Raw genomic sequence first — 26265 nt, 5'->3', positions numbered from 1 at the left:
AAGCTCATGTCCAAGTGCAAAGACTTCAGGAAGAAAGTAGTACAGAAGGTGAGGTTAAAAAGTTGTAACAAAACTCTCCTTCACTTAAGGTGGTGGTCTAGTATGGAGGAGGAATCCAAGACATCTGAACACAATTCCTCTTCTCTGAAGCACAGAAAACCCCACTTTCAGGTTGTCGCATACTCTTGTGGTCAAGGAAGACACACACAACTATCCTTTTTATCCAGATACCTTTCTCTTTAATCTTTTAACAAGAAAAGACTGGAGTAGCTCCACAGTGAAACAGAAAGTGAAAGACCAAATTAGAATCAAGTACACAACTGTTTTCCTTATTCAATAAAGTTCCTTGCTCAGTAACAGGAAAAAACAAGTCCCTTGTGATTGTGTGCCATAATTAAATCTGTGACAGATTAGCTTAGAAGCTAATTCATTCAGAAACAACATACAATACAAAGAAAAGAAAATGATCCATAGACTTCAAAAGGCTTTCTGATTTATAAAGGCATAAAGCAGACTAGGCAGGAGCACATCAACAAATTTTCAGTGTTAGGTCAGACAACATTGGTCTATCAGCTCAGCACAAACAGAACTAAGGTGAGAATAACTTCAGTTGCTTTCTTTTATTTCTGTGCATCTATTCCAATTCACTCCATCATGGGAAAACTTAAATTCACAAGGAAGCTACACTAATAATCCAATTCAGTTCTCTCTTATGCATACCCAGGTTTGCATTACACTTTGTCCTTTTCCCACAATTACTTTCCACAGCAATTTTATTTTAAATAAATAATTAAAAACTTATAAATCTCCAAGTAAAGTCTGACACACTACTCTCCTTGCCTACATTTTCTCTGAGTTTCTTAAGAACTCTAAAAAAAGACAACAAAACCCTAACAAATTAAAGTAAAAATAAAAAAATCTGTGTTGAATCCATGTGAGTTTGACCCTATCAAGCAACATATAAAACTCATGTCAGCAATGTACACATTCCACTTTAACTATAAGCTAGATCAGCCTCTCCAGAAATAAGGAAAGGTGCAAGCATTCCTATTTGACTCCAAATGGTGGCCCAACTGTTTCAAGTCAATGGAAATCTCAACTATCCTGAGCTGTAGCTTAGGACTAAGCGCTAAAATAACAGATCATCCATCTTAGCACCATTTGTACGTACAATGCACAGGCCTCTTTCCTGTCTTACATATTCCAGCTCAGCTGACTTAGCTGTATAAGCTTGGTGGTTCTGGGCTGGGGAGACTGGACACTCCAGACAATGATCCATCCCACCCTACTGGAGATGTCTCAGAGGCACTCAGCTTCAGAGCAGCTCTCCAAGGCACATGAGATTAATTATTACCTAGGCACCCAGTCTTTCTTCCAATCAGCAAAGATTGGATTGGTGTTAACATCCAATATTTAGATGGCTGGGGGTAGGTGAATAAAACCCTTTACATCAGTCATGCTGAATGCACAGAGCTGTTACTTTCCCTGTGAAGATGAACAATCAAGAAAAAATAACCCATATTGGAAACAAGTTTGTGATAGCACATATGGATGCATACACCTCTATTGTATATGTCCTTTGTAGAGGACAGCATACAGGCATGCTACAACTTACACAGCTAAGTGTAAGCTAAATTCTGCCTTCTCAGTAAAACTAATAGTAGTTAAGCCTGCAACTATAACACCAAAACTTAGAAGTCCAAGTATAAGCTTGCTTTTCACATATATAAGTCAAGAATAACATTTCATCACTAAATGAGAACTAAAAACCCTATCTGTGTCAAATGACAAGCAACAAAACCATACATTTGGAAACTAGTTTTTTAATGTGCTTGGATTTCCCTGCTTGAGTTTCATCAGAAGACAGGTTCTTTTACCTTTAGTGTCAAATTCTAAGAGGTGGCAAAGTTATATTTTTCACAGAGGAGGAAATTACAAACAGCTTTGAAGACATGCTTTTCACATAAGCTGTTCTTTGTGACCCTTTCAACACATGACCACTTTGCATTCTCCTATTGCACATTTTCAAATCCCTTCCCTGTGTTTGCAGGACAACAGTGCTGAGGAATAACACCATACACCTCAAACTAATCTGATATTCTTTTTCCCATGCCCTTATAGGATTATTCTCTGCAGTATCTGGTGCTTTGCTGAGACTCTGAAGTGCCCCCTGACAGAAGGAAATGGGATCCACCATGGAATGACTTATTGGTAGGATTCAGTAATTCACCACTCCTTGGTCAGGAATGTGAACTGAACACACTCTCTGGGCCAGCTCTTGAAGCCTGCCTGACAGCTAGAAGTAAGGAGATAATGTAAGCATAATTAATAATGGCATTCCTATTTGTAGAGTTGATTACATTCATGCTTGGTTCTACATACTGAGAAGGAAGACCAGAAAACAGAGCAAAGAGCAGGCCAGCCATTTGTGTGATCAGAACAAACACTGGTGACAGCACACTCAGCTATGCCATTTAGTAAAATGAGTCTCTATTTAGCCCAGTTTTCATTTCTGCTCTGCAGTTAGTTTGAAGATCCCTGCACTGCTCACTCCTTGACTTACACTGAAGACTACCTGATTTGCCAAGTTTCATTTATTTGATACAGCATTAGCATACCTAGAAATAACCAGATCTGTCTCTGTTTGAATACACAATTGGCTTTGTATCTCCTTTTAACAGAAGGAAAACTGTGCAGTAAGTGTGGTTACATATTTTTACCAATGATATTTGGCTGAATTTCTTCTTGCTCACACATCACTACCACTGCCTTGGGCATATGAACTATTCAGATTTACACAGCACAGGTACATATCAGAGACTAGATGTTGCAGAAGGCCAGACTGAGAACCTAAGTCCTTCCTGCCAGCTGGCCTCTGGTTTGTTCTGTAGTTTCTTTTACATTGCCCCTGATTTGATCCACATGTAATAGTTTTGCAATAATACACTGCTATGGCATGCAACAGAAAAGGGAGAGCCTTGCCAGAGCACACACAGATGTCCCAGTTCTGCAGTAGTATACCCTAAAGCAGCCATTTTCTTTCAGTGTTTGTCCCTCAAGGCTGTACATCTGCAAGAACACTCTGATGCCAAACAAATGCACAGAGCACTTCAGAGGAATTTAATCCAGAGCAGCATTAGGAGGGACTGACTCCCTGTGATGCTGGCTTCTGTGACACCTCTGAGTTTCACACATATCTGCCAAATCTCTGTCAAAATTTGTTAGGACAGTCAGGTAGATCCAAATTTTATGATGCAAGAATAAAACTGAGCAAACAGCATTGGAACATAAACTTTGCTTTCTTAGGCAACTAAATTAACAGATGTGGCCAAAACCAACTCAGGAACCTGGTATAAACTGCAACCGCAGAAAAAGTTGTGCAGATGCCTATGCCCTTCTGGGAAGCCAAGGCCTTTAGTAGCAAAAGCTGGCTTGACTGATATAAAAGATGCTAGCCCAACAAATAAAGTTCTCTCTTGCACACAATTAATGAAGAACCTCTGGGTTCTCCAGAGAGGAACTGTGGGGGTGGTGGACAAGTGTTGGAGTTTTCATGCCTGAAAAATACTTCCTTTTGTCCGGATGTAGGTTTTTTCCATCTCAACAAAGGTGAGACTTGGACATTTAGACTCCCTGGTTGGGCATTCTTGTCTTTGCACTCTATGCCAGAAGATCCCTCAAGACTGATTTCAAACAAGAAATGGACCAAAAAGGTCCCCAGACAACCAAGAGTTTTTTGGGGGCAGTGGAACTCATACCTAAATCTACAAGCCAGGAAAAACAAGGCATAGCCAAGAAAAGCCCATGCTTACAGTAGAGACATGCTCACACTCAGAAGAACTGAGCTCACAACAGTACAAAAATTAGCACAAGAACATACTGAAAACCTGCAGAGTTGTTGATGGGGCAGATTAGAGCAATGGGGTCACCTATCCCCATACAGGCAGAAAAGGTTCCCTTCAAGGTTGCCAGGAGAAATACATATATTCCTCAGCCAAGACAGTTGTATCAGCAGTTCCTCTTGCAGGGCTGAGACAAAGAAGTCACTTAAACACCAGCCGATTGCAAAGTGCACATCAGGGCACAGAATAGGCACTGAACTGATCAAGCACTTATCTAAACTGCACTTCCAGGCAGCAGCAGGCCAACTCCAAACCAAATCTCATGAAGACGAAAATCTCACTCTGTGAAGGTTCCAGCAAAATCCCAGGAGGCTGAAGGATCCAACTTCTACCAGACAAAGCTGATAATTTTCACTGTCACTTCTAGTCATGCCATTCTAGAACTGCACTGAAGAACTCATCAATGAAGATTAAATGGCCTCTGTGATCATAACTGATCACAGATAAACAAGTTTAATCACCCCAGGCACGTGGTATCTTCCGATCTTTTTCCAAAACGAGCTATCATATGGCAAAGCACTGTGGCCCAGCAGCCTCGTGTTTTGAAACGTGTAGGTCCACTGCAAATAAAGTGCTCCCTGCTACGCAAATTCCAGTCACCCTTGTTTGGAAACACTCCCCCCCACTCCTCCCAACAAGTCAGTGACCTTAATTAAACATGGTGTATTTTCCAAACACTAACTTAGACATGGTTGTTTCTGCTCAACTGGTTTAGAAATCCCACTGCTAGCAGTGGAAGTTTTAGTTTTAAAAGAATAGAAATAGGGCCTGAAAGTCACATACAAGACTAGAAGACTAAAACCTAAAGTGAAGATACCTACACAATAAAACCTTTACAGTGCAAAACATTCCTAGGGGATTTTACAGAGTCTCAAATACAGGGAAGGTAAAAAGCTGCTGAAGCCTTAGAAGAAAGAGATCAATTGAAATGAAACCAAGCACAAAACAAATACAGCACTTAGAAAAAGCACAATCCTAAAAGCCCTAGACAGGTGAGAACAATGGTTATTCAGAACTAAAATGTGACAAGAGTGCTGAAAACCTTCCAAAGGACCTTATGGTATTATATTATTGTGCTGCATTTTCTATGGTTTATCCTCTAGCATTTTTATTTCAGTGACATGCTAAAAATAAGTGTTGGGTGTAATGACAGTTCACCAAGTATTTGCTAAATTCAAGGATGCTTCTCAACTATCTGTATTTGAGAAGTTTCAACTGTAAGGTTTTTTCAGAAGTTGAACAAAGTTGACATCGCACATAATTATTTTGTTTTGTTTTAAAATCACACTTGCTGGCTTGCAAGCTACTAGGAAATACTTTCTTTTCATTAAGAGGTGGGAAAAAAAAGGTATTTTACTTTTACTGCAGTAAAATTTTTATTGATTCCAGACCAAGGGGCTGAGATAGAGCAGAAATTGCATGACCCACGCATGTTGCACTGGGCTGTCCCCCAGCTACACACATGATCACAGCACTAGGTGCAGAATGATACCTTGAAAGACAACAGCTCTCCACCTGCTGCTTCATTTGACAGACCTGCAAGCTCAGGAAATAGCACATTTCCTAACCTTGGCTTCTCTGCACCTAGTCTTCAGCTCAGCCAGCCAAGTCATTCAAGCAGCATTTATCATTTTGGCAAGTGAGGAGACATGGAGAAAGCGGGGAGGAAAAGACAGGAGGCGCCCCAGAAGAGGAGCAAGGAAAGCCACACAGACAAATGAAAGGGTGCAGAGCACTTTTTACAGAAGGCAGAAATTCCCACATGCATTAGGCCTTGCTGTCTAAGTAACAAGAGTTCTTGGCAGACACGACTGACTTCTCTGGAAAAAATGTCTGTTTTAATAAAGGACAGGGGGAAAGAAAACAAAAGGTGAAATAGAAGAGAGACATCAAAAGAACAGGAGCTATGCAAAAACTGGAGGCAAGGGCAAAGGCCATTTGTCTTCCCCATCTATGGAAAATTGATGCCACATGACAAAGAAATAAAGATAGTGAAGGGCACCTGGGGATATTTGCTCCTTACAGACTTCCAGGAGAACTCATGCATGAGAAATGCCTACCTTTCCCTAAAAGCCTTTCTCTAAGTCAAAAATATAAATAATGGGCACAAAATTAAAAGGGTTTATCAACTCCCTGCCTCTCCACTGCTAATCAGTGGCCTGTTCACTCATTTTTTTTCAAATTACAACAAATAACGCCCTGTCCTCTGTAGTAAAACAGAGTTAGAAATGTGGAGAAAAGCTTTTGTATCTGCTGATCAAGCAAAAGACAATTTTTTTTTTTTTCAAACTGCTGTTCTGACTCCAGGGTATCAATAGTTTGTCCTCCCAGCCCCATGACTACATCTGACACCACTGCCCTGACATAGATCACGAGTTGAAAAGTGCTAGTCAGACTCCAAGACAAACCTGTCAATAGCGAGGCACAGACACTCACATTCTTCCCTACCTGCTTGTGAATATCAGCTGTTTGTCTGGGACCAATTCCTTGAAAAGCTTTTACTGATGAAGAAAAGGAAAGAAGGATGCAGGGAGCATTTCAAACAGAAAAAAAAAAAAAAAAAAAAACCAACAAAAAAACGGGGAAGGGAACCCCACAAAGACTGCAAAGAGAAAATAAATTTTAAAAAGCCTGTCTTCATCAGGTCCTCCCAGCAACCTTCTTTATCAGAGGTTCATTGTCAATCAATTAGCCAAGGCAGCAGGGGTCTGTAGGAAGGGGGGTAGCTCGAGAGACAATGGTCTGCCCTGTTGTATTACTATTTAATCGCTTTTCCTAAATAAATAAAGCAGCCCTGAGGTGCTGTCATGTCAAGGGAATTTATAACAAAAAACCCTTCATTTTTCATTGGTCATTACTTTTCCTTCCCTCCCACCCCTGCAGGACTAGAGAGGGTTATTACTGTAGCCGTAAGTTCCATCTTTGTGTTGCTTGCCTTTGATTCCCACTCGGACCTTGCCGCTTTCTGGCACTAATTTGTCAGGCTGAACAAAGGAGGGATTTGTACCTCCTGTAAGGTCTCAATTAGGAAAGGCTTCTGCTGTATTATGTGCCATTGGGACAGGACACAAAGACGGTAATTACAGGAATTTGCACTAAATGGCTGAAGAATTCACAGCAAAACTTTTCTTCCTCCCCCCTCCTCATCTTTCTCCAAGCTTACCCCTCCCAGCAGCCCTGGGGAGAAGGCTCTCAATGCCTGCACGCTGTAATTACCAACAGCAAGCCCCTCAGGTTAAACAGCAGCCCATGGCCGGAACGGCACAACTGCCCGCAGGGAGCAAGGAACAAGGACAGAGGCTCGGCTTGCCCGTGTGCCTCCTCTGCACGAACTTTCCTGAACCAAACAAGTTTCCCCAGTTTCTCCCAGTTATAACTAAAATTATTTATTTCTTTGCACCATGGTAACAGCTCCAAATTCCAGCCGGCTCTAAGGGTCTCAGGAGTGGCAAAGGACTCGCTCCTACAGAAAGTGCTGTGAGCCCCCATCCTCGGGGACAGAGGATCCCAGTGAGCAGCTTCCCACAGACCCTCCACAACTCAAGAGAAGTTTCTCTGCACAAGAACATTTGTTCAGTTTGGCAGACTAAAAGGACACCACAGGAGTATTGGCAATGTCTCAGGTGTATCAGGAAAAGACATCATGCAGCCCTGGTCAGAGCACCTTATTTTTACAGGGAATACATGAGTGAGTGGAGATAAATTATCCCATGTTTGGGATGATCACCCTTTCCCAGAGAAAAGTCTGCTCCCATACTACATAAAGCAAGACTAAAACCTGTTTCACACTGGAGACATGAATTTTGCCGCCATCCCAGGGCCTGATCCTATTTTAGAAGAGGTCATTGAAAAATTTCACTTGAAACTCTCCTGAACCTCAGTCAGAGGATGAAGCAAAATATAAAACAAATTACATAAAATCATACAAATGTGGCCAAGAACAGAGCTGAATTCAGGCAGAAGCCCAAATACTGTGACCAAGTCAGTAACTGAGATGATGCCAACCCTCATCATGATGCTGCCAGGGGAGTGCCATGCACTGTGGAGAGATGAGCAGGAACATGACCTGCAGGTGACTACCAGAGAAGGATAAACTCAACTGCACCCACAGTCCATTTTGAAGACAGACCAGTACTTCTAGGACCCAGGTCTCCAATGGAAGGGATTCAGGCCAGCCAGTAGGTTCTGGGCCCACACAGATAGTCCCCAGAGTCACGTGTGGTTCCAGAGCAACATGAGAATCACACCCCAAAGCAGCATGGGGAGGAGGCAGGACCATCACAGCTCCCATAATACAAGAGAAAAAGCCTCCAAAAGAGCTGTTTCTGCTTGAGCTGACAATTTCTGAGTGTAACTAAAGCAAGTCAGAGACTGTAGTTTAGGCATACAGTGCCCAAATTTGCTCCAGATAGGTGCCCTTGCTAAAGCAAAATGACAATGAACTGCATTCACACAGGTCCTCTCTATTTTCAGTACACTCCCAAACTGGGTAAAAACATGATCTTCCCTATAGGACTAGAGTCAGACAACAAATTAATTCAAACCCCTTTGATTCTGGACCACCTTTAGCATCCTGAATCAAGAAAACAGCTCAGCTACCCTGAAGGGTAGCCCTGGCCCATGTAGTGCTGTATGCACAGGATCTAATGTTTCAGCACTGCTCATCAAAAGCAAATGAACCTCTGAATATCCCATAGGTTTTTCTCCACATTTGACAGAGAGAAAGGCTAACCACAGCCACAGTGAGAGGCAGGGAACAGCTGCGCTGCTAAAACACACACATGCTCTTTCAAGTAATTTTCTTTTCCTGCAGAGGGGGTGTGGGTGCAGATGCTGCAACCTGGCTGCTCACCTGCACACTTGAAGCTCTGAACTGTGAGCCCTCTCTCTAGAGACAACGTGGTCAGGATGCTCAGGAAGCTGGTGGTCACAGACTGGCGCTTGGTCTTTCTGAGATCATTTCCAAGGGGCCGATCTCCAGGTTTGTTCCTAAGTGTCACCTGTGGGTTTTGAGTTAAACTTCGAGTAGCATTGGCTGCTGATTTCAGTGCCTCCATCCACTCCTGGGCCCTCTGACGGGTCTCTGCGCGCAGGCGCAGCACGTCTTGGGGAAAAATGACCTGAAAGCAAGAGTCACAGCCATCCTGAGTATCTGTCTGGACCGACAGGCACACATCGACATTGTAGCTCAGCAGGGGATCTTCATCAAGCCTACCAGGTTGAAATGCCATGAGATAAGACCTGTTCAAGACAAAAGTAAATGCCTTCCAGTTATTCTGGACAGTTAACCTGTAAAGAGTCCCTGATTTCAGAATATTTTGGTACTCTTTAGTGTTTTCAGTCAAATTCATGGATAGGAAGAGCTCCATAGGCTTCTCTAATAACCCATTAGTTTGAGAAAGGTCACTGTTATTTTCTGGCTTTGGCACATTCTCCAGTTTCTCCTGCTGTCTTGTAAATGCAGGCACAGAAGCACGCACTGCTTCCCAAAGTTTCTGTCCCCAGTCCAAAGTCTCCCATGAGGACTCTGCCTTCAGCTGTAGCTGTGAGCTGTCTGACAGGACAGTATCCACCACCTTGGTTTCAATGCCCCCAGTAACAGTGACCCTTTGAAAACGCATGAGTGGATACACGGTGGGAAGAGTCTGGTTGCCACTGCTGTCCAAGCAATACAGGTACAGTTTGTACTGGGAGAGCTCAGCGTAACAGGTTTGCCAGTAGCTGTCATTGTCTCTTCTAACTTCCAAGTATCCCTTCTTCAGAAGATTTGGGAATACTGTCTTGTGTTCTGGAGAAAAAAAAAATTAGAATGTTACAATTGTTTTTTTTAATTGTCTCAAATTACTACATCATTCTGGCTGCTACATCCCTCCTACCCATACACAGCATATCTGAGGATAGGATGACAGAGAGAATCTTCATCTAATAGGTTATAATTATCAAACACAAGCACTAACTCTGTATTTGAGCCATCAAGAATACAGCACTTTTTACACAGACATACCAAAACACCTTACAAAAACGGAACAAAGAAACAGAGGGACAGAGAAGCAAAGCAATTTTCCTGAGATAGCCAGAATAACAATGGCAGAGCAACAAAACACTGCAGGTCTCCCAGAACCTAGTCCAGAAGTGGACAATACTATCAAGAAATCTATTGCTAGCTAAAATACACTTTGACAGTAATAAACACATACAATTTGAAACACCTTACCCTCTCTTTCCTGCTTATTCCCAGGCTCAACTTCATGTTTTCACACACACCACCTCTGCCTCCCCCATCTTAAACAGCTCAGAGGGAAAAGGAATAGTGGTATCTGGTCAGCTCCTCTCAGCTCCCTCCTTCTCACACCTTTCCCCTGCTCCAGCATGGTCCTCTCCAGGGTCTGCAGTCCTTCAGGTTAAATGTATTCCTGCATGAGCTCTCTGTGGCCAGAGTTCCTTCAGGAAATCTCCACATTCTCCAGCATGGGGTCCCACATGGGCCTCCAGGGAGATCTTGCTCCATCCACCACGTTCTCTCCAGGGGCTGGAGCACATTCTCATCCCTCTGACCCTCAGCTGCTCTTGACACAGCTGCCAGTGCTGTGCCCTTGCCCAGATGCACCCTGCCATCTGTGGCTGATGGGCACAGCTGTGTCCTGTGGAGGGACTGCTGGAAAACCCTGCTGCCAGCACTGGGTACAGCAGCTGGCACCTGGACTGACCTGCGAATGCAGAACTGTGCCCAACACAGCAATCTCTTACATTTCAGAACAATCTGGGACCAGAACATTTTGTGCAGCTCTGTTTACTCCAGAGTTTTGCTGATTTATGAGAATCAGGCTCAGGAGTAGCAGACACAACCAAAAATGAGAAGTGAGAGGCTGCCCAGAGGGATTCAAACACATACACCTGAGCATCTCAGCACTTCAGGTGCTTTGGAGCAGACCACAAACCCCAACCCAAAGCAAAGTCAAGGGGAATTTTCTTCATCCATGATAAAAGGACTTATCTAAAGCATTTCTTAGTTTTAAAAAAGGGTTTCCATACAAAATTTGTTCCAATCTGATTTGCACCACTTCAGCCACCACAGGCAAGATTCATATTTTCACCTTGGGTTAGGCATGTGGCTCTAGACAGTTCTTGCTGGTCTCTGTATAAATTCAGAAGCATTCACTTTTACACCGTAATACCAACTGTAACCCTTGGCACCCCAAAACAACCCAGGCCTAAGGAACAAACTCTTACCCCATATGAGTTCTACTTCACCCTTCCAGTAAGGGTACCTGTGCTGGGACTTTACTTACAAACAGAGACAGAATTAGCAGACACAAGTAAAGGTTTCTGCCTCCGATTATCTGTCTCCCTTGGAGTCTGCTATTCCTGGCAAGGTAGCCACCGGGAAACAGCTCCTCATCCACGGCCCACCATAATTAGGTCACAACAAAAATCAGCATCAATTGACCTTAACACACAGTATTACAGACCACAGCAATACAAGAGCTGGCCTACTCCAGATTTCCACCCTAGGGCTGACAGCCTTTGGAACAGGGATAGCTGGAGGCATAAAACATTTTCAGCATCTCAGCTTAACCAGTTACACTCCTGTTAACAAGCCACACTCTAACAAGCTTTAGACATCAACTCTGAGTATACTGAGGATGTCTGCAACACAGAACTAAGAGAACAGAAATATCTAGACTAGATGAAGCTTGGAAACAAAACCAGGCCTGTACAGAAACTACATCCCCAGCTGTACTGGCCTTCCCAGCTAATACAGCCAAGATTGTTGGCCAAACTGCTCTCACCACTGCTGGCTAAAGGGTGAGTCTGTCTGTCCTCCCAGAGCACAAGGAGAGTCAGGGACTCTTGAGTATTTGAAGAACTTAGTTACTGTCCAGGAGCTTCTGATACCAACTGAAGCAACTCTGGGCTGTAACCTTCATTCTAAGAAGATGCTCCTGCCTTTGGCTGGAAGTATGCCTGTTGGTAATTCTCAGTTTCTTCTATGGGCAGGAGAAAGAACCAGAATAGCAGCAGTGTAAAAGGTTTTGCCAGCTCTTCAGCAAAGATCAACTTTTAAGGTTTTATAAGGATTAAGGAGACAAGCTAAACTTAACAAACATATATGAAAAGTAATTGTTTGATGTACTTAATGTTGGAATGGAAATTTCATGGGGGTTAAAAATGGAGGAAGGATGCTACCTTGCAGCCACCCTAACAAAAAGGAGGCACTTAGGTTTCGCCTAGACAGCTCAGCTTCAGCTTCCCCATTCACCCACAGAATGGAGCCTACTTTTAACACCATGCTCAAAGCACTCCATCTACAGAGATTTCCTGCAGATGTGGCTAAAACCGTAACAACCATTTTAAAAATTGCTATTTTGGCATTAGGTCTAAAAGGGTCAGTATAACTATACCTTGCATATCAATAAAGTACTCAAGAGTATTTCAGCTAAATATGAAAACTGAAAGCCTAATCTATAACCCAAAATGGTAGAGAAAAAGCACACTTTGATAGCCCAGATGGATAGATGTGCACACACATGGACACACTAAAAGAGAGACAATTTTGTTCACTGTACATCTCTGGCCCTGACATTCATTAGTATTTCTGCACTAACTCAAAAGCCATTAATTTCTCTGAAACCCACACTAATCCCTTTGTAGTGTAGATAATGGACAGCCATTCTAGAGTCATCTTCCCTTTCTATTAATCCAATCAGGGAGGCAGCGCTTCTGCAGCTCCAACTGCAATCTCTCTCGCTTCCATCAAGTACAGATGACCGTCCAAGCTTCTCCATAATAAGACAACTCATAACCTTCCCCCAGCCACCCCTCCTTCATCTGCACACAGGTTTGCTTGTCTTTTGTTGAGTTAGAGAAAGGCTATCTCTTTCACAGGGGCAACTCCTCTCCCTCCTTCACCCCGCTCCTTCCCTTCAAGCTCTGTGAAATTGGCTCCAATGGCTCTCGCTCAAACTGGGACAGAACCAGCAGCCACCTTGATTAACATTCAAATGCCTCGTATTGTTTAGGTCAGGGCAATAGATGCTGGCAGAGACAGGTTGAATCCACATGCTGCACATACACATATTAACAGCTCTGCTCCTTTATTTCCTCCACATGCATTGTGCCAGATAATACCTTTTTACTCACAGAGCAAATGGTACCATCTCTCTATCCACCTCCCAAACAGAAAGTGCATCTCTTTTCCTCCTTACAGAGACAGGCAGAGTAAATTGAGGAAGAGAAAAAAACCTGAAATAATCACAGTAAATGGCCCACATCTGAGCCATTTGGAGTTATAATTTCAAGGAAAGAGGTGGAAGAAGGCAGAGGAAAACAAAGAGACTCAGCAGCTGGGGACAGAGTAGTATCTTCCTCAGCATCTCTCCTCTCCCTTGGGAACGGCCCCTCATCCCAGCTAGGAGCCCTGCACACAGCACTGAAACCAGGACAGCCTAGCACCCACCTACCACTCACCACACTTAGGGCAGCTGCTGCAACCAGCACCTCTGGAGAGAGACCAAATGTTGTACCAGCATGTCCAGAAGATACGCACTCCGGAACAACTGACTGTACTTGCATCTCAGGATCCTTTTCAGGGTTTTAATCCTTTTCCTGTACGGCAGGAAAGCTTACTCTGTTTTCCACCACTGAAGCATTTCTGACAACAGTCATTCCAAGTAACTTGGAAAAGAGCAGAAGCAGAGATGCCTAGCTTGTGAGGAGTTTGCATCTTGACGGGGCACTCCTCTCTGAATTCTCTAATGCTTAGTAAGTGATGAGTGTAAGTTAGAGAGTTTTTGTCATTAGTTTTCCTCTCAGATTTTTACAAAACTGAGCATTTTTGCAAAACTTACGTTTGGGACTCTTTTGGGTTGGGCTAGTCACCTTCTTGGAGGGATTTGCTAGATCAGGGGAAAACTGTGCCTCATATCTACAATAACCACTATCTTCCTACTTAAAAATACAGTCTTTTCTTCCCACCTGAGCCTGCAAATATGTATCTTTCAATTTTTCAGTGTGTAGATGCTCAACACAGTGACAGCTCTGGAGTTCCCCAAGCTTACAGGCAAACAGAGCAGCTACCTGGAAAAAGTACTGTAGTATCCACACTGTCAGGAGTGGTGGTATTTGAATGACCATCAAGCCATGATGTGTTTAAAGCACTGTGTTTTAAAAATCCAAGCCAAGCTTCACTGTATGTTACAGAAGCAGTATTCTCTCTTTATTTGCCAGACCACATGCCCAGAAATACAAAAGCCTGCCTTGAATTTGCTTACAACTTCTGTCTCTGCTAGCTCTGCTTCCTGCTTGTGCCCCAGAGCACAAACAGAGTTTATTTCCAGCACATGAGCTCTTTTACCAGCAGGCCTAGGATACTGCCCCAAAAACCACAGCTTCTTTTCAGGTCCTTTTCTTTCTTAGCACATGGAAAGGATTCAGTGTCATATTATTTGTATTATGATTTAGTGGTAGAATTGGCAGTGCTGGATTAACAGCTGGAGTAGATAATCTTAAAGGTTTTTTCCAGCCTAAATGATTCTATGATTCAATAAAAGAGCAAGCAGCAAGAACAGATAAGCTCACAGTAACCGGTGTACTATGATGGTAAGGAAAAAAAAAGTGAAGAGTTCATCTATGCAGTAAATGGGACAGCTTTGGAGGACTGGGAGACCTCTGCAGGCTCCAGAGGGAAGTCCTTTACAGCAGTGAGGACTGACAGGAGTTGCTGAAGGTCCTCTCTGTATCTCACTGCACTCATTTAATTCATTCATTCTAATGCATTAATTTAATTTGGATTGAAACCCTGAAAAGGGATGTCTTTGAAGGATGCAAACACTATGACCCCTTTAACAACTGCAGCAGGTTTTATCCAACCTCCAAATATGTTCTTCAATCTTTTTGGAGAATAATTTGTAGCCACAGATACACATCTGCAAATCCTACTTTCTTGCTTTTGTGCTTCTCTTTTCAGCTCAGCTCACAGTAGCAGCAAACTCTTTGTGAGGCACTCTTGTAAACACAGAGGGAAGAAACAGCAAAAAAAAAACCAAAAAACTTGCACAGCAGCTGAACAGAACAGGTAAAGGAAACAGGTTTAAAAAGATTATTTTCAGAGCACAGAAGCTCCCCTTCCTCAAAAAAGGTACCCCAGCCTTTCAACATTCCATACAGAAAGGCTCTTGGAGGGCACACAGTAAGCACTGACAACCTGGAGAAGTGGGTCCATGGGAATTTCATATCATAGATTAAGCTTAAAACACTAGGAGGGACACGTAGGGATCTTCAGTGGCTACATTTCAACGGAGTTTCTGTGGGCATATGAAATTTTCACGCATCAAGTCAGGAGATGCCCAAAATACAGCTGACAAAAACAAAGAGCTTTGTCTCCAGGCTTGTGGGTGCATTTCTGCTCTGCATCCTTTCCAAAGAAAGGATGTAGAACAGAGACCTCACTCTACAAGAAGCAATATATCCCCTTAAACAAAAATAACAGCAAGTATACTTGCCTTTGTCAACCCAGAACACCCTTCTTTGGGATACAGCAACTATGTAACAATGTAACACAACAACCTACATGTTTAGATTAATATTGACAAATTGAATGATTTCTGTTAATTGTTTATGGACTGAAGAGTCATTATTTAAAGAAAGAGAGCAGACATCTTGGGCCTTACAGTAAAGCTCTGTACACCCTCTTGCTAATGGCAATACTTTCACTTTATGAAAAGTGCTTTTGTTTGCATTTGCCATTCTCCTAATAGCTTTAGCATTCAAAGCTTTTTTTTAAGTTTGGGAAAATCATTCAAGGAAATGATCAGAAATACACAGCAAATAAATTATTTTTTCCTGAGTCAAACTGAACAAGAAGCAAAAATTAAAACAAACTTTGTTTTTTAAACCATAAAAAGAATAGAAATCAAGGTAAGTTTAAAAAATGATCCTTAAGCAGGCAAACACACAGAGCACACATCAAAGACAAAAGAGCCATACTTATTTCTCTTCTTTTAAGAGAGATGTCACAGTTGGGTTTTGAGTGTGTTTTTTAACATCCAGATCCTCTTTCAAGACAGTTATTAAAACTAAATAGGAAACTCCTCATTTAAACATAAACAAAGCACCAGCACAAACCTGTGTTTCCTTGGATGTCCTCTCCCTTGGTTAATGCCAAGTAGGAAAGCAAAGCACAGTTATTGTCCTGACCAGGTGCAGGTGGCTGCTGCAGGGAGGTGCCTGTGAAGACCACTCTCCAGTTTACATGGCTGATATCAGAGCGTGACCTGTTGTGCCCTGGTTTGAACATGGAGGCTTCCTCATTCTGCACCAGGATGTCATTCACTGAACGAGGCCTATCTCTCCGCCGCTGGCAGATCTTGAAAATATTAAAAGCTGTGGTCTCCCCTTCCCCTGCCCAAGCAACATTGTCAGCAGCTGTTCCCCTCTGCACCATGCGTTGCTCTTTGACAGGGAACGCTGTCTGAGCTTTGGTTTCCAAGAGGCCATTTTTGCAGTGATCCCAGATGAGGCTACTTTTGGCTAAGGAGGCGACGTTCCTCAGGTTCCTGCTCTCTGTTATCTGATCAAATACCTCATGCCCAACCAGTTCAGGGACCTCCTGCACACCGTACACCTCAGAGGGCTGCACAATCTTTTCAAGCTTAGTATCAAAACTATTGAAAAAATCTTCAGTCACTTCCAAGGCAGGGCTAATGTCATCCACTTCAAGAGCCTCCATATCCTGTGCTGTTGTGGGCTCAAGGCGTTGCGAGGCGTTAAGAAGATACCACATCAATATGGAGCTAAGGACCTGCTTCACATCTGTCCCTGGCACACCATTAACTCAAACGTGGTGGGCAAACAGTCACCAGGCCCAACACATAGTGGTAGAAGTAACCAACTCAATCTGTCTTCAGAGGGAAGATCTAACACTCACTGGCCAAGTGGGCTATGGTCCCTGTATGAAACAAGTCCATAGTGATGAAGAGTACCTGCAAAGAAAAGCACAACATCACATCAGTAGGAGTCTATTCCCATAGATATCTAACCCATACATATTAAATATGTTTAATCACATCATTTCTTTCACAATAATCCCCTTCATTTAACTTTCTCCTTCAAGTGGCACCAATACTGTTGTGTATGAAGAAACCCTTCATTGTTTCTGTTGTTCACTCTGTATGGACTCTATAATTCCTTTCTGAACTGAAAGAGCAAGATGAGGCACTAGATGACAGGAAACCAAAGTGATACCATTTGTTAACCAAGCTTTAGAAAGATGCATTGAGAGGTAGCCACCTAAGGAATGCTTCATAGAGCTTCCCTTAGGGTTCTAAGAAAAAGTTGATAGACTACAGGGTCATAAAATAGGTTAACCAGCCTCAAATTGTTTGTCTTTTTGTCCAAGATTGCTTGAACTCACAATTTTATGGAAACCAACACAGGTTTTAGAGTGGCTACCTTGCCTACCTGTCTGCATGAACAGAACTGTGACACTTGCCAAATAAATCAATTCTATGAGGCTGCTGCACCACAGTCCACACAGTTTCTTTCTAGAATATCACTGTAAACCTAAGTGAAACCATGTAGCAACCTAAGTCCCAGAGACAAAGCATCCTAATAGCAAAACAGAATACACCATATCCTGCACTGTGCCAATCTGCAGATCTTTACTTCCAAACTGCTGACTAACTGGGCAAAACATAAGACCAGCAAGGAGATTTAAGGCTAGAACTATTGATAGCTGTATTGATCACCTGAGCCTACACTTGTGAGGAGGAAGGAAAGGGAGTTTCTATTCCCTATGGAGGAGTAAGGGGATGTCCTGCCACACCAAGTCTGCTGCTGTCTAACTTCTCAGTCTTGAAGCTCCATCCACAGTGCTGCCCTGCTGAAGGGAAATGCACAGTAGGTATGTTTAAATTTGGATTAACTTGTCAAATGTCAGAGTTCTTGGGACCTGGAGACCGGGCATTTGTACTGGCAGGAGAACTGCAGTACCCAGAGCCTGTACATGCAGAACAGCTTAAAGTCAGAGTTTTGAACACATCAGCTCAAGTCCTAGAAGCAGCAAAGCTGCATTAGCTCAGAGCTCTGCCTAGATTAATACACTCTTAACAAAACTAATTAGCTGGGGTGGGCCGATAATTAGCAGCTCATTAGCTTGCAAATGCTGCAGAAGTGCTACCAGGATCCATGAAGATTTACACTAAGCAGGAAAAAACATCTATTAAACAGCATCAAAACCAATCAGATAATACTTCTATTTAAGGTGGGTTTTTTAAAATCCAAAACAGTCTATTAAACTGATTTCTATTAGGAAAACTGCTTAAATAGGCACCCTTTACTATAGCAAGCCAGAGGGAGAGAGGAAGGTGGTCAGCAAACACCCAAGAAGGGAGCACAGAATTCTGTAGCACAAACCAATCTCCTCCACAATCCCCCAATGGCTTCCTCCTACCCCGGCTTCGGCTGTAGCCAGCCATGACACAGTTGTGCTCAAAAGCAGCAGCTCACCCTCCTAGGAGATCTGCAGCTCAGACTATGATGTCCACAAAGACACTCCAACTAAGTAACTTCCAGTCACATACACAACTCTGGAACATCAAGCCTCTACACTGACATCTTTCTCCCCTCAACTTTTTGCAAGGATTCACTTTGCTAACCTCATAGTGAACCAGGGGAGGATCAGCTTCAATTATATTAATATAAAGACACTGAAGATAGAGACAAAACCACAAGCAGAGGGCTAAACAAAACAGACCTGGAGTTATTTCAAATCAGAACAGTATGGGAGCAGACTCCTCACAAAGCTGTGCAACTATACCAGTTGACAGCAGTGGGAAATTAAGTCATCCTGGGCACATCTGCATTGTCAGCTTAATGCAGCATGGAGTTTACTCTTGAAGCTCATTCCTGACAGCAGCCCCAGAGTGTGTCCTGATCCCTAGTACCACAGAGCTTGGAAGCTCAAGGAACAGCCTAAGGGACATAATGTGGTGCAACCTGTCCACTTTACATCCTTCTGTAGCATATTTTTACAGCAAGAATGGTATTTTGAAGTTGGAAATTGCCAAGAGGCATTCACTTGAACAAAACTAGCACACCAACAGAATCACAGGCCTGCAGCAAAGGCTACAGCCTGGTCCATTCATTCTGCCTCATGGGGATTGGCAGAGAATGCAGCCTTTCACTCCCTCATGCAACTGGAGCAGCAATCCCTCCAGAAGGGCTTGTGACGTGCCACTGCAGCATTCTAGTGACAGCAGATACAATATTGGCCTGTTCTTTATTTTAAGCCACTAGGAAAGGTGGAAAGCAAGGGATAAAAATTGACACTTACATTTAACAAGTTCATTTTTAAATGCCGGAGGCTTCAAGCAGCTGAACGTTTCTCTGGATCCTGTGAGACTGGAGCTATCCAGAACCACCCAGCCAAGTGTGGTGATGCCAAACTACAAACTGACCTCATCTCCAGTAGGATGCTGAATCACATGGTCATGAGAAGATGACAGGCCCCTATATCACATGGTTCACAAACTGCAGCACTCATACCTTCCCAACTAGTCTGTTTGCCCAGCTCAATAAAGACGTGAAACGTGACATCAGTGGTGGCAGGCTCATCCTTTCCTACACCACTGAAAGAATTGTGCCAGTAATTCCCACTAGCACCAGGATCCTCCAATTATATATCCTCCATAAATGCAATTAGGCACCTTCTGACAGCGGCACTCAGCAAAAATTTAGTTCAGATGTCTGCATGGATTTGGTGCCAATTGAAAGCAAACTCTGACATGGCAGTAAACAGTTTCATCAGAATCTCCTCCAGGGGAGAAAGCAGTAAAAATCACTTCCTTCATGGGCAGGGTAAAAAAAAGGCAAACTATGGGATATGTTAAACTTCTTTTAAGTCACCATAAAATGCATTGCTTTATGTATTGTTTCTTGAAACACCTTACATTTTCCAAAGACATTCAGTCTAAGGCAGTGAATATGAGAGGAAGAAAGAAGCATCAGCCCAAACTATTACAGACTGATGAAGCTATGGGCAACTATAAGCTTGGATTTGTGCTCATCTAGGCCCCTGGAAACTAAACTTAGTGAAAAAAAGGATGAAAGAATACGCCACATTGTACTCAGCAAAAACTGCTGTACACAGGGATTGCAGCAGATGAAAAACAGTTTCCTGTATATCTGCCCAGCATGAACATGCAGCTGTCAGATAATTAACGTGCACTTACAACATGAGTAGTCTTTACTATCACAAGTTTATAGTGGCCCCATCATTCACATGGCTAAGGTAAACAGCAAGGATTACTGGTCATAGCACATGAGACACTGAAGTTCAGTTTAGTAAAGATTACCTCCCTTGGAGAAGCCACATGGATTTAACTTGGGTAACAGCACAGTCTGACAGCAGAGAAAAATCATGAATGACAAACACCAAGGAATATACACCAGAAGAGATCATTTAGCTTCCTGATACATTTTCTGGATCCTCATGGGTCACGGAAATTATCCAAGCATTGCATGGCAAAATTTAAAAAGCACAAAAAATGCTGTGAAGCAGAGGTGAAAAGAATAAAGGAAGAATCGAAGATCTCACACAACTTGATAAGCAATCTTGTTGGTTTTGGTGCTCAGGGGACTTGGCACCTCTATTCCAGGTAATAGAGATGCTTAACATAAGTGATACACAACAGATAGAGACTTCCCCTTTCCTCTTGTACTTGGAGAGAGAATTAGAAAGGAACTATCAATGATGTTCAAGAGGAAATGCATATGAAATGCACAGGAGCTCTCAGTCAGTAGAAGGTAGCAAAAGACAGGTAAAATTAAAAGTCCCTCAAGTCTCATTGATTCTTAATGACTCTTAGGCTCAAATTCCTGGCAAAGATTAGGGTTTCTTAGAATTTTATCTCAAGAGCACAAGAGGAGTTTTACAAGCTAGCTGTACTCAAACAAGAGAGCAGGGGTGCCTCAAACACTGGGAAGCTTGCCCTATCCCATTCTCAACACACCGGAACCTTCTGTGGGAACCAGCTGTGCTTATCTCACACTGCATTACAACTGTGGGCTGAAACTCCAAAGCCAAGAAGGAAAACAGAGAGAGATTCTTTCAGTTGGGTAACAACTGGGTAGCAGAGCAAATTCAAGCAGCCTAGGGACTTTTATTTCTGCTATGCTGTAGGCCTGGATGACTACAGTCCAGTTTATGGGCTATGTGTTGTTCAGACAAACCTGGTTTGAACAACAGGTCATCTGAAGAAGAGGTGGATGCACTGTCCCTTTGAATAAAATCCACTGGAGCTGGCACAGCTAAGTACCTATTGAGCTTTTCTACCTGTCAGTCTGAGCAACTTCAGACTGTTACCTGAATGTCTTCCAGCAGTACCTGAAACAATCACAACCTACAGGTTTTGCTGCTACAATGATTTCTGACCTGCTCTGTAAGTCACATCAGACAAGTATTGCCCTGAGTCTGAACAGGACACACTTAGGTCAATGATAGTCCTTGACAACCAGGCTCTGCTGTGCAGAATCCCTGGAAAAAGCTGTGAAGCTGATGACTTAGGTGCTACCTGATAGTTAAGAAGTTGAGCTGTCTTTGTCAAATGGGCACACCTGAGTGGACAGAAGAGGATGCACAGATGAGTCACACACACAGCCTTTACCATTGCCCATGCAGTTCTGCACAAGGTGCTTGTACAAGGAGCTGAAGAATCCTGCAAAAGTCCTGGCTCAAGACACTTCCCTTGGAGTGGTTATGACCCCCCCCCAGGCAATGCAGTGGCCAGCTCTCTGAGCAGCTGCTGAAGGCTGTACTCCTGCTTGCCTGTACTCGTCTTGGAGAGGCAACTGATAAGGAGGAATTTCACAAGGAATAACTGCAGAGAGTGAGCATCAGCTGGGACACTGTCCCTGTGCAAACATCACATTCTCTTGGATCCTAGCTGTATTTCATTCCCATGGCACGAGGCAAGCCTTTTCCCAAGTGATTCCAAAACCCCAGGTGACCTATTGGGTCATCAAGTGAGACGAAGCACATAAACTTGTTAAATTCACCATTTCGATGGCTGGAGGAAATTTACGGTGCCTTACAAAGAAGAGAAAACTACAAGAAACTTCTCATATACAGGGAACCACAGTTTCAAAAGGTTGCCATATGACAGTTAATGGTTGGTTCAACATCACCTGGGCAATTGCCCTTAGATCACATTTTTAAAACCTCTCTCCAAAAGGCTTCTTTCCTGGACAGACTGAGAAATTAATTGCTTAAATTTTTCAGATTATCCCAATTTTAAAATGTCTCACAAAAATATATTTTGACTGATATTCCTGCACAAACCCACTGGCAATACTCAAGAAAAACTCACAAAAACTGGAGAAAGAGACTCCCTGGTCAGGAATGCTTGGCTACAGGGTCAAGAAAGGGTAGCTGAATGTAAGCATAACCATTTCCATGTTGCAAACCCACCTGTCTGCCAGTCTCATTGCCCTTAAGGATGAAATTAACTGCCAACATTTATCAGTGAAGAAGAGCTCCCACATCCTGTCTGCTAGACCCAGGGAGAGGCAAACAGCAGGAACAACTGTAATTAACTTGAGGCCTAATTACAGTCAAGCTAAAAGACAGTGATATTTTCTACTCTACAGAGAACAAAACAAAAATAAACCACTGCAAAAAGATGAAGAAATAAGTGAACCCAGGTAGGAAGAAGAATGCCATGTTCTGTGAGGGGAAGCAGACCCTTAGCAAGTCTGTGAAGCACGGATTTTCTTCAGCTGCTGATCTCACCCAGTGCCTCTAACATCCATGCCAAGCATCTTCCCCACGTGGAGAGCTAATAGATCACAGCTCCAGAACACCTCATCCAGTGATGAGCACACAGCAATGTACAATAAACACTGCTTACAGTATACATTATCTTTAATTTTAACTGTCATTTGTAAACAGTGATTAAAACACAAGAAACACTAAGCTGCAAAGAGCACAACAGCCTGCACTAGAACAAAGTGGGGCCAGAGGCTGAGGAGCACCCAGGAGTGTAGGAAGACAAACCACCAGAAGGATTTCTTTTCCAGAAACTGACTGCTGGACAGCACTCCCAAGATCTTTATCACTGACTGGTTTGCCTCGAAGCCATCTGACACACATCCCTCCTGTCTGGGGAGCACCACCAAGTAATAAAGGGCTGTGTCACTTCCTGGGGATAACCAACCACTTAAAATCTTAGCAGCTGGGCTGGGATGAAGGATGAAGTACTTCAACAAGGAAAGGAACAAAAAGCCAAGCAGACTGACCACAGGGGAGCAGCTGGTGGTGACACATAGCCCAGGTTGCAGCCAGCCAAATGCATCATGGGCACTTTCTTAGGTCACATCAGACTGAAGCCCAGACCACCCCCTCTGCATGCTGCCTGGTGGCTGCCTGACCTCGCAAAATCCACAGGGACAAAAAGAACAAAGCAGTGCAGTAATTTGGCCCAAGACATGGATCTGTGGTTTTAAACACACCTGTAGTCTCAAATAAAAACCTGAGAGAGTAAATTATTTCTGTGCTTACGTTCCAGTTTTGTCCAAGTTGTCTAACTGGGATTTTATATGCTGTCCTTGTCCACAAGAACACTGCCTGTTGTGTCAGGCACACAGACACCACAAAAGAAGCTTGTCACCTCCTGAATTCAGCACAGAGTACAGAAATTGTCAAGGAACAGGATATCCAAGAGGAGCGATACAAACTCCTCCAGTACAAGAGGAAGCATGATTGAACTAGACAAGTAGGAAACTACAAACAACATGACTCAGTCTAATACTTCTAATGGTATCTGCCTCTATGGAGCAGCTTCGTTCCTGCTAGGATGTGGAACAACTTGGTATATGTCAGGTGAATAAAACTTCTCTTAAAAAAAAAGAAGAAACATTTCTACTTAATGTAAACTGAAATTTTTTAAGTATCTCCTCACTCCACATTTTCTAGGACTAGGCTGAAGAGGAAAGACAGTCAGTCCTTAAATGTTTGACTTTTTTTTTTTTTAAAGTTCAGAAATTAAAACATTTTCAATTCGTCCTTGTTGAGCTGCAAACACAAGTAAAAAGCAAAGCTGGGAATAACAGCTTGCATTTCCCCAGAGGCTCAAAAGAAGATAAGAAACCATCTCCCACAAGAGAATGAACAAAACACTGGAGACCAATTCCCCGCTGAGGTCCCAGCACAGCTGTAAGAAACACACTTGATACCCAAATCTGTACTGTACAGGTTTCTGACTAGTCCTGATCTGCAGCTGGAGCTAACTCCTCTCTCCAACTGTAGTACCTAAAGAATCAGCTGAGACAGTCGATTCACCATTCTACAGTGAGACCTGGATTTCCCAGAACTGTTAGTGGTTGCGTGCTGACATTGAGGGAAATACAATCACAAAAAAGCTTAATCACAACCTCATTTCATACCTCCAACTAAGCTCTTCTCTTGTTTTTCAAACAGCCAGAACCCCAGTGCATTGTCACATAAACTGGCAGGAGAAGAAAAAGAAGCAATGATCCAAATAATGCTTAAGTTCGACAACGTACCACAGCAACCCAAATGCTCAGGTCCTGGCAGCCCTGCCACAACAGCTGACCCTGCAGGATGGCTGTAACCACAGGCACAACAGAGGTCCGTGACTACCCAGCACAGTCTTTTCCAAACTGAACTACATCTTCACTACAGAAAATCTTAGCAGAAACCCTGTAGGAACCTCAAGGCGTCTGATGATATTGAAATGCTAACAATAATCTGACTTCAGTCTGATAAGGTCCTGCAGGAACAATGTACCTAGCTACTACAGACTGATAACTTTTATTCCCACTGTACAGTGCTCTGTTTCACATTTTAGATTTCTGATTTAACTCCTAAATTTATTAATTTTCAATAATTAAGACATTAAAGTGGCAAGATGAAAATTACAGTTGCTTAAAGTGTATGGGCATTAGACCAACTAAGATTCAGATGCCTTCTTATTCTTACTGCGAGTTTTTGTAGTCAAGTTAGTAGGGTATGCAGGGCTGAAAGTGAGATTTGTCTGTAAAGCTTTGCAGGATGAGGGCCATTTGTGCATATTTGCAGAACAGCTCAGGAGCAAGTCATGGTGCCCTACAAAAACTCGAGTAGGCTCGAGTTTCTTCCTTTACCTCACCTCGCACGGCCAGTGACCCCACATTTCTGCTGATACTCCAGCCAGCACACATTCATTCCCACACAACACAGACTCTCCTGTCAGGCCTATTTGACTCCAAAACGTATAACTCCACTGGCTGTGTCTGGGTGCCTGCTCCTTAAAAGAAGCAATTTTACTGCAAGGTAAGAAGACCACGGCAATATGTCACGCTCTGGGCTATTGAAATAGAGATGGGCGTCAGCACCCCGTGCCTACACATACTGGAGTCTGACTCGAGGAGCATCCAAATTCCTAGCGAGACCGTGAGCCGGGTGGGGAAAACGAGAGCGCGGGGCCTTTTTATGCAGAGGGGAACATGTCCTTGCAGACGAGCACATGACTACAGGCGTGTTCGTGCTGTAAATGCAAACGCGGCCGCGCCCGGGCCCTCGCCCTCAGCCCCGCACGCTCCGGCGGGCAGGCAGCGCGGCGAAGGCTGCGGGAAGCCCAGCCCGGCCGCCCGCCCCGGAGGGGCCGGGGAGCCTCGCAGCCCCTCCGGCCCCGCCCCGCCCGCGGACCAAAGGGAGGATTTATTTACCTGCGGCCGGGCCGCGCTGTGCCCGCGCTCCGGGAGGGGCCCGCGCTGGCCCTGCCCGGCGGCCCCTCCTGCCGCCGCGTCCTGCCGCAAAGCCGTCCCGGCCGCCGCGGGAAACGGCTCCGCCGCACCAAGGTTCCTGCCGCCGCCGGCGCCCGCCCAGCGTGGGGGAAACCCGCCACTCTCACTTCCCTTAAAAACACAGAACTGGAAAAACCACAGGTTTTCCTATATAAACATCAAGGGTAAAGTTGCACCTTTCCAAGTTTAAAGCGGCCGAGATTCTCAGGGAGCTGGCGCTTGGCTTCAGGAGAGATGGGAAAGGCAAAATCCTAGCGGGATTCTCACAGTCCCGAGTGCGAGATCGCTTACCTAGGCGCGAAGGCTGCAGGGAGCAGCGTGGTGCATGAATCCAATAGCGCCACGGGGCAGCAAAAGGAGCTCTAGCAGAACCTGTTACCCGAGGAAAACAAAGAGTTACAAGACAATTACAAATGGCTTGTTTCAGGTAGCATGGCAACCCACACGGCGATACTGGTCCTGCAAAAATAACCTCACGGCGAGAAATAGCCGCGTCTGGATTAGGGGTGCACGTGGATTTTGATGTGCCGTGTACACAGACCACCTCTCACTAGCACCATGC

At 43.8% G+C, this 26265-nt stretch overlaps 1 protein-coding gene across 10 annotated transcripts in view; it reads right to left on the bottom strand.

Moving 5' to 3' along the window:
• The window catches only part of PLEKHM3 (pleckstrin homology domain containing M3), a 92620-nt gene extending 66887 nt beyond the window's left edge, over window positions 1-25733 (bottom strand). For 6 of the 10 annotated variants that reach the window (XR_015289142.1, XR_015289141.1, XR_015289143.1 and 3 more), the window contains exons 1-3: window positions 25626-25733; window positions 16026-16882; window positions 8755-9690 (exon numbers count right to left, since the gene is read on the bottom strand). Coding sequence is in view for 4 of the 10 variants with exons in the window: in XM_086897303.1 (XP_086753429.1) it covers window positions 8755-9690; window positions 16026-16683 (1594 nt within the window). In the remaining 6 variants the exon portion in view is untranslated. Of the gene's footprint in view, window positions 1-8754; window positions 9691-16025; window positions 16883-17647; window positions 18010-25625 lie in introns of those variants that run through there. The other 4 variants (XR_015289144.1, XR_015289146.1, XM_086897305.1 and 1 more) reach the window with 3 other exon arrangements.
• Window positions 25734-26265: the final 532 nt, after the last annotated feature.

Source organism: Cyanistes caeruleus, chromosome 7 (genome assembly GCF_971803275.1).
Source record: "Cyanistes caeruleus chromosome 7, bCyaCae1.hap1.1, whole genome shotgun sequence".
NCBI lineage: Eukaryota > Metazoa > Chordata > Aves > Passeriformes > Paridae > Cyanistes > Cyanistes caeruleus.
This window is presented reverse-complemented; position numbering and strand designations above follow the sequence as displayed.